Here is a 9,147-nt window from a genome sequence, read left to right as displayed (position 1 = left end):
ATTGAACTTTAATACCAATATAAAATAAAAAGCAGAACAAGTAATAATACAAAATACAGATTCAGAAAGACAAGAAAAAATCAAAATGAAATAAATACTCTTCTAGTTACAAACATGCTCTTTCTAGTTTCTTTCTGTCTTTCATGCATGCGTATGAACTTGCGTATGAACTTGAGTTGGCAAGTGGCAGTTTTCCTATGTTCTTTGCATATGTATTTTCTGCAGTCAAGGCACAATGTGTTTGTTTTCCGGTCTTTATTGCTTGGGCACATCTGACACCTCTTTCGTTTTGAAGCAGGTGGAGTTGTGGGTGTGGTCGATGTTGAAGCCCGGCTGCCTGAAGGGCGTGTTGTCACTGATGCACTTTGTGCAGCTGATGATGTGGTTGGAGTGGTGCTCCGGAGCTGTCTGACAACGTTCGCAGTGGCTGGGTCTCGGGGTATCCGTTCCCTTCTCTCAATGTATGGCTTGATCAACAAATTTCCTAGCTCCTGAAGGAACAATCTCCGCTTGTGTTTTTTTTTGGCGTTCCACCCCAAGTCAATCTGGGTCCACAAGACAAATGCATTGTATGCAGACACATCTAGGATGTTGTAAAATACAACCATTGGCCATCTCCTGGTCATTCGCTGGCAAGTGTAGGTGGCAGTCAGCTTGTCCAGGGTGTCCACTCCTCCTTTGTTTTTATTGTAGTCCAGGATGATTTCAGGCTTTTTGTCACTTCTTGTTGACACAGCTGCATCTTTGTGAAGAGTGGACATAAGTACCACACTCCGGTTCTTTTTGGGACAGTATGAAACAACACTGGTGGTTTCTGTAAAAGCAAATTTTGAAGACAGTGGAGCCCTGTCTTTCACCTGCAAAATTTCAAGGGGCAGCTCAGGTTTGTTTTTTCTTATTGTGCCCACCATGGTAAGTTTCCTCTTGAGAAGTTCTTGTCCAAGATCATAGCTGGTGAAGAAATTGTCACACATGATATTGTGACCCCGCAGTCCAGTAGTCATATCAAGGATTACCCGTTTTCCTTGATTCTTCTCAGGGATGCCAGCTGCAAGTTTGCCTGTGTAAATCTGTAGATTCCAGGCATAGCTGGTTTTCGCATCACAGGCTGCCCAGATTTTTATGCCATATTTGCCTGGCTTACTGGGCATGTATTGTCGGAAGGGGCATTTTCCACGGAAAGGGAGAAGACGCTCATCCACTGTCACCTTTGGTCCTGGGTTGAACATCAGTGGAAGGAGCTTCACCCATCTATCCCAGACGTCTTTGATGGGAGCAAGCTTGTCAGACCGTGCTCTAGTATCTCTGTTGTCAAATCTGAGGACTCTTGAGATCATTTGAAAGGTCTGAAGTGACATTGTTGCGCGGAAAATACTCCTGCCTGTGGACACATCCCAGAGACTAGTAAGGGCCTCATTGCTGGATCTGTACACGCCAGCGAGAAGAAGAACACCAATAAAAGCATCCAGGCACTCCTCATCAATGTCCTTCCAAGTGTCACCGTGAACTTTTTTCCCTTCGCGGTTTATCATAGCAATGATGACTTTCTTTAGTGACAATGGCATAAACAAATCAAAGCATGTCTTGATGTCACTTACTCGTGTCACAGCAAACCTTGTAATCCCAGGGGTCATCTTCATAACATTTTCAGCAGCTTCCCTGCCATGTGAAACAGGAGGAATTGCACTCCAAGTGATGTTACCCTTTTTGGATTTATAGGTTTCAGTTACAGGAGCAGCTTCAGCACCTGTGCCCTCCTCATCCGACGAGTCTGTGTACTCTGATTCATATTCAATAGCATTGTCCTCCTCAGAAACGGGCTCATCTGTGTCACTAGGTGTGTCCTCTGCATCATTTTCAGCAAGGATGTGATCTAGAGCTTCTTGTACTGTGAATCTTCTCTTCATTTTGGTATGTAGCCAAGCTCTAGGTAAAATGGACTGTCTGTTTCTACATGTCTCTACATGCCCATGTAGAGACACACCCAGGTGGGTGTGTCTATCTAGGTCTGCCTATCAAGATGGGCATGGCTATCCAGGTAGGCTTATCTCTACATGGGCATGCCTCAACATGTCACTGCATCTACAGCTGGATGAACTTTTTCAGTTTTTGGGAGCAGAGTATGAGGGACTTATCAATAAAAGTAGTATGGATAAATGGGGATGTTTTGGTCAGTGAAGTAGACAAACAGGTAAAAACAGAAGGCCCTAACATATGTATGACAAAGTTAGTGAGGTCACAGTGTGTTTATGATTTCAGTTTTGACACTGATTATTGGTTGATAGTCTTATACCATAACTGGGTCACAAATGACCCCAGCGCGGCAAGTGCGTGTTGTTCTATAAAAAATAAAAATTAAATTTAGTGAAAAAAAATATATATATTTTTTTATTTAAATAAAGGTTCCAGACAAAGTCAAAAAGCCTTGATGCAAAAAAAAATATTTAAAAGACAGTATCATGATTTAAAATTTAAAATGGGTCACTACGGACCCTAACATAGTAGGAAGGTTAACTGAGATGGAAATCTATACATTTTACCACAATCAACACAAGAAAATGGTTTCTCTCTTGTATGAACTCTCGTGTGACATTTTAACTGAGATGGAAATCTAAACATTTTACCACAATCAACACAAGAAAATGGTTTCTGTCCTGTATGAACTCTCGTGTGATGTTTTAGTTGAGATGGAAAACTAAATGTTTTACCACAATCACCACAAGAAAATGGTTTCTCTCTGTTTTTACATCTGGTTTCTATATTTTGAACCACCAAACTGGAAGGTCCTTCACCTGAATGTGTGCTCATGTGTTTCTGAAACAGTGGCTTGTTGGGGAATGATTTAAAACACTCCAGGCAGCTGAAGGTTTTTTTGGAACTTTTGCGTCCCAGTTTGCTTTTTGCTGCTAATTCAGAAGACAAAGGTTCCCTCCAATCATAATCTTCCTTTGCAGACCCAGAAACGGACACAGTTTCCATCCAATAATCAGTCTCATCTTCACTGACTTCAGTCTCAGAAGAATCTGAAGCCCTTTGGTCGTTCTTCGTCTGTAAAATATTTGGGTCATGGTTTCGGTGTGGTTCTGGTCCTCCACAGACCTCTCCATTATCCGTTTGTGTCTCTCTGTTGTCTTCAACTTCGATTCGATGAAGCTGGAATACCTCAGGCGTGTCATCGTCTTCACTCCTCACTGCGAGCTGCTCTCCCTCCTGATTTATCTTCAGCTCCTCCTCTTCCTCCTTTATTTTAACAAGTTCTATGTCCTGCTGGTCCAAACTGGAGCTCCATAGATGAAGGTCCTGCTCTTTTTTAATCAACAACAGCTGCTGGTCCTCTGCAGGAGACACACAAACATCATGGTAGCATCATAGATTAACCTGAATTACTCAATACTTAAAACTCTGAGGTTTTGTTAAACGAGCTAAAAGGTTCTAGAAACTCTGGATCTCTACTTTTCACAGAAGGCACAATTACAGGGTAGATAAAGCTAATTGTACCCGTCTGCTGATTTTGCAGTCCAAACAACACTGGTTGTGCCTCCTCTGGTTAGTGGCTAAAACAATACACATTCAGGCACACCTGTGATGAATCAATGCAACAACAATACTTAAGCAGCAAATCTGTAGCAATACACTTCTCTAGTGGTGTCACAATACCAATACTCATATCAGTATAGGGCCAGATACAAACCTCAAATACTGTACTGTACTATAAAACCAGCCCGATTATTTAGACCAACACCACTTTTATACTTGGTGACATCATTTCCTCTTCCATTTCGCAAATACAGGTACTTGTCATAAAATTCTAATATCATAAAAAAGTCCATTTATTTCAGTAATTCCATTCAAAAAGTGAAACTTGTGTAGCGATATGGGGTATAAATATATTGTTAATTATCAGTTATGAGTTAAGCTCATTAGATATGCATGTATTATGAAAATAACCTCCTTGTTTGGGCACCACCTCTCTCTTGGGAGAGGAAAAATCAGTCTCTATTTACCCCAAAATAATTTAAATTGAACGCGAGTTCTTTTCTCGTGTTTAAAGAATATCTAATCAATTAATACACACAGATACGCCAAAATAATCACAAATTCAGTTGAATTTTATGTATTTTATTATAAAAATAATAATCTGTGATATGGTGATGAAAATTATGCATGACAAAAAGTTATCTGAACATCAAATGGCTTTGAATCAAAGGTCTCATTGATGAGTAAAATTAGTGAAACTTAAAAGGCAGACTTAGGACTGGTTTATTTCTAAGCTGAAGTGGCTAGATATTTCTAAAGTGAGCTAAGTTTGTCTGATAAGTTGTGATGTAGGGTCACCAGAAAGGCATTGAAAAGTCTCTTTCCTACCAGGATGTAGATGGTCAGAGCATGGTTCCGATAGCTGCTAAATGGTACCAGCCCCAGATGTTCCGGTGACTGAGAGGCTGAAGTCTCCTCAAAGTCCACCTGTCATCAACTGGAGGGACGAAGATCCATATGGTAGTCAGCTTGGCATTTACCACTCTACGGTGTGATGGTTGTCTGGCAGACAGATCTCGGGTCAATGCCAACCTGGTTCTGGTTCTGGCCAGGTGCTGCGTAACTTATGTATCTTTCGTTCGTCTCTCTTAAAGTCATCTGCAGAAAGGATGCTCCTCTCCTCTCTTGAGGTCAAGTGCAGAAGCGAGTTTCTCCTCGCTCCGAGTTCCAGTACAGAAGTGTGTTGGCTTCGGTGCATCTCTTCAAAGAAAATAAAACTTACTGTCTGTGTAGAAAACAGATAAGACTGATCCACCTCGGGAGGGATGGTTCTAACTTTTGGCTTGTTTTATAAATCTAAACGTCCTATTTCTGCCTTAAAAGTTTCCTTTAAAAAAATAAAATAAAACAAATGTATTATCTTAAAGAAAGATTAAAACACACATTTTCATGAATAAACATTCAACATATGACATTTTAGCATTAAACTTAAAACATGCAATGTTTTACCAAAGGTGTCACTGTTGAACTGTCCATCTCCTGGAAAAGGAATGTCAGTTTGAACAAACAAAGGGATCTTATGGTGTTATCTTCATGGGAATGAGTCTGGGAGAAACACTCCTTTTCGATAAAGGGGAGATATCAACGTAGCAAGTTCGGATGTTTCAAAACTCCGAGGTCAGTTGAACAAAAACTCTCATTAAAACGATCTGTCCGTTTCATGGGAAATGAGTTCATATTGGTTAGTGAGGTTCACAATAAGTTTTTTTTTACATTTGTAAAACAATGTCTGTTTGTTCCCAAGGGAATAGATTAATCTTATTTTGAACAGTTTCAAACACAAAACACAGGAATGATGTTTGTTTTAGGTGAGGTGAACTGTTTTCTGAGATGAGGTGTTCTCTTCCTGAGGTGGTGTTCCCCTACACTTGTATATTATATTCATTCATTACACACAGACCGATATATTTCAAACGTTTTTTTAATGTTGATGATTATAACTGACTAGGGGTGTAATGGTACACATGGTTGTATTGAACTGTTTCGTTACGGCACGTTCGAGTCGGTCCACGTGCGTACCATTTCGGTTATTTTTCTTCACTCATTAAATTTTATTAACGAGAGATTATGCGCCGTGGAACTAAAGTTCCTATGCGTGATTCAGCATGGCGCGATTATCTTGCAGCACATTTAGCATTCTAGCATCTCGTTGCGGTCTCCTGTTTGGGAACATTATGGCTTTCTTGTTAAAAGACAAGTGAACAAATCTAAAGCTGTGTGTCGACGCTGTCTCACAGAGATTGGATCTGCAGTAGCAACACATCTAACTTGTTAATGCACTTGAAACAAGATCATCCGAATGTGAACGTCTCTTCTAGCAGCTTGGTGCAAAGACCGATAACAGCAACATTTAAACAACCTTTATCAGGTAGTTCAGATCGGTCCAGAGCAATAACACAAGCTGTAGAAGTTTTTAAAGTTCTGGATCTATGTTCGAATGTTGTTGATGCGCCGGCTTTAAAGTTACTAAGCCCCGCTACAACATCCATCATGTCAACACTTCAGCCAAAAAGTTGTAGCAGCACTTTATGAAAAAACTAAAACTGATATTGTCAACAAGCCCTGGACCAGATTAAAGCCCTGTCCTGATGATGACAGAGAGATTCAACCACCTCATAACAAATGATGACCGTTCAAGAAGAGGTATTGCTTATTGTATTATTATGATCTAATTAACTTTTTTAAATTTAAAATTATAATCTTATTAACTCATTTTTTTACCTCGTGTTTTATTTCCAGTCTGGGACAGAGATAGCAGCTGAGTCTTCCTCTTCAGGGAAATCCACCAGAGATCACGTCCAGCTAAGAAGTCTGTGATGACTGAACTCTGAACTTTTCCAGGGACAGGTGGGAGCAGGTCCAAGAGGTTGTGAGTAATGAGGACAAATACAGCCACACTGCAACATTAGCAAAGTTCTACCTCTTTAGTCCTGCCATCTGTTAGTGAGTGGTTTTCTCCACCGCTGGAGATAATGTCACTGCAACTAGATCTGTGCTTTTGGCAGAAAATGTGGACAAGTTTGTCTTTTAGGCCAAAAACTTAAAACTTGATTAGTTACATTATAAACAGTCTGTTGCTGCTTATTGCTCTGGTTCTGAATGTTACTGTATTTATTAAGATTTTTATTATTGTTAGTATAGTTTATTTATTGTAAAGAGTGCCGTTTATTTAAAAAATCATCCAAATGGATTGCTTTTATTTATTTTTATATAAACATATTATTTACTTGGCATATTTTCAAAATAAACGTTTTATAAGTCTTTAGTTTGACCTTTTTTTGTACCGAAAATTAACCGAACTGAGCCCTCCTTGAAACTGAACAGAATCAAAATGTGATTTTAGCGTACCGTTACACCCCGATAACTGACAACTAACGAAAACCCCAAATTCAGTATCTCAGGAAATTAGAATATTGTGAAAAGTTTTAATATTGAGACACCTGGTGCCACACTCTAAGCAGCTAATTAACTCAAAACACCTGCAAAGGACTTGAAATCATTTGTGTCAAACTCAAGGCCCGGAGGCCAAATGTGGCCCTCATTGACATCTTATATGGCCCCCAAAATGTTATTTTAAATGCAAAAAATACTTTTATCACTTTTATTTTTTCAGTAATCTTTGATTATGATGTCACAAGTGCAACAGAAAACATCAAATGAGACAAATCAAACTGTTGTTGAGGAACCTGTGACCAAGAAAAGATGTTGGGTATCTAACTTGAGTTAACGTAGATTCTGAAACCGGCCCTTAGTTTGAAAAAGGTTTTAATATTGGCCCCAATTTGTAAGTGAGTTTGAAACCCCTGCTTTAAATGGTCTCTCAGTCTAGTTCTGTAGGCTACACAATCATGGGGAAGACTGCTGACTTGACTGTTGTCCAAAAGACGACCACTGACACCTTGCACAAGGAGGACAAGACACAAAAGGTCATTGTTAAAGAGTCTGGCTGTTCACAGAGCTCTGTGTCCAAGTACATTAATAGAGACGAAAGGAAGGAAACGATGTGGTAGAAAAAAAGTGTGCAAGCAATAGTGATAACTGCACCCTGGCGAGGATGGTGAAACAAAACTCATTCCAAAATGTGGGAAAGATTCACAAAGAGTGGACTGCAGCTGGAGTCAGTGCTTTAAGAACCACCACGCACAGATGTATGCAAGGCATGGGTTTCAGCTGTCACATTCCTTGTGTCAAGCCACTCTTGAACAAGAGACAGCGTCAGAAGTGTCTCACCTTGGACTGCTGCTGAGTGATCCAAAGTTATGTTCTCTGGTGAAAGTGAATTTTGCATTTCATTTGGAACTCAAGGTCCCAGAGTCTGGAGGAAGAGAAGAGAGGCACAGAATCCATGTTGCTTAAGGTCCAGTGTCAAATTTCCACAGTCAGTGATGGTTTGGGGCCATGTCATCTGCTGGTGTTGGTCCACTGTGTTTCCTGAAGTCCAACATCAACGCAGCCATTTACAAGGAAGTCTTAGAGAACTTCATGCTTCCTGCTGCTGACCAACTTTATGGAGATGCAGATTTCATTTTCCAACAGGACTTGGCACCTGCACACAGTGCCAAAGTTACCAGTACCTGGTTTAAGGACCATGGTATCCCTGTTCTTAATTGACCAGCAAACTCACCTGACCTTAACCTCATAGAAAATCTATGGAGTATTGTGAAGAGGAAGATGTGATACACCAGACCCAACAATCCAGAAGAGCTGAAGGCCACTATCAGAACAACCTGGGCTCTCATGACACCTGAGCAGTGCCACAGACTGATCAACTCCATGCCACGCTGCATTGCTGCAGTAATCCAGACAAAAGGAGACCCAGCTAAATATTGAGTGCTGTACATGCTCATACTTTTCATGTTCATACTTTTCAGTTGGTCAACATTTCTAACAATCCTTTTTTTATTGGTCTTAAGTAATATTCTAATTTTCTGAGATACTGAATTTGGAGTTTTCATTAGTTGTTAGTTATAATCATCAACATTAAAAGAAATAAACATTTGAAATATATCAGTCCGTGTGTAATGAATGAATATAATATTCAAGTTTCACTTTTTGAATGGAATTATTGAAATAAATAAACTTTTTCGTGATATTCTAATTTTATGACCAGCACCTGTAATTAAGGTAAATATATATATATATATCTGTAGTTTTGAGAGAATTTCAGATAAACTGGGATGATGCTAAAACAGCAGATTTCTTAACAACAACAAAAAATGTTTCTTAAGTCATATCTAAGTATTAACTACTCAGAATCAGTACTCAGTATCAGCAAGTACCCAAGTACTTGTACTTTGTCTTAAGAACTAGTATCAGAACACCTCTACCATTCACCCCTCAGTAGTTTAATGCCATTTATTCAGACTAATTATTTACTATCTAGGAGGAGTTACTGCAACAAGATTCATTTTAAAATTACAACTAACTTTTGTCAAATCTAACTCATAAAAATAAACAAATAAAAATGAGGCCTACAGCATCTGTGTTTAATCCTTTGGTAACCAGTGTGATGACTGATCAAATTTCAGACATTATCCATTTTTCCACCTATCCAACGTCAGGTTGCAGAGGCAACAGGTCCAGGAGATAAACTCTCCTGACACCCCCCCC

At 39.5% G+C, this 9,147-nt stretch overlaps 1 protein-coding gene across 1 annotated transcript in view; it reads right to left on the bottom strand.

The window, feature by feature from the left end:
- Positions 1-255: 255 nt before the first annotated feature.
- The window catches only part of LOC119424141, a 16,758-nt gene continuing 7,866 nt past the window's right edge, over positions 256-9,147 (bottom strand). The window contains exons 6-7 of the mRNA XM_037691609.1: positions 3,007-3,215; positions 256-408 (exon numbers count right to left, since the gene is read on the bottom strand). Coding sequence (XP_037547537.1) covers positions 256-408; positions 3,007-3,215 — 362 coding nt within the window. The remainder of the gene's footprint in view (positions 409-3,006; positions 3,216-9,147) is intronic.

This window comes from Nematolebias whitei, chromosome 17 (assembly GCF_014905685.2).
Source record: "Nematolebias whitei isolate Nwh7 chromosome 17, NemWhi1, whole genome shotgun sequence".
In the NCBI taxonomy this organism is placed as follows: domain Eukaryota; kingdom Metazoa; phylum Chordata; class Actinopteri; order Cyprinodontiformes; family Rivulidae; genus Nematolebias; species Nematolebias whitei.
The sequence above is the reverse complement of the archived record's forward strand: the minus strand, read 5'-3'. Positions and strand labels throughout refer to the sequence as shown.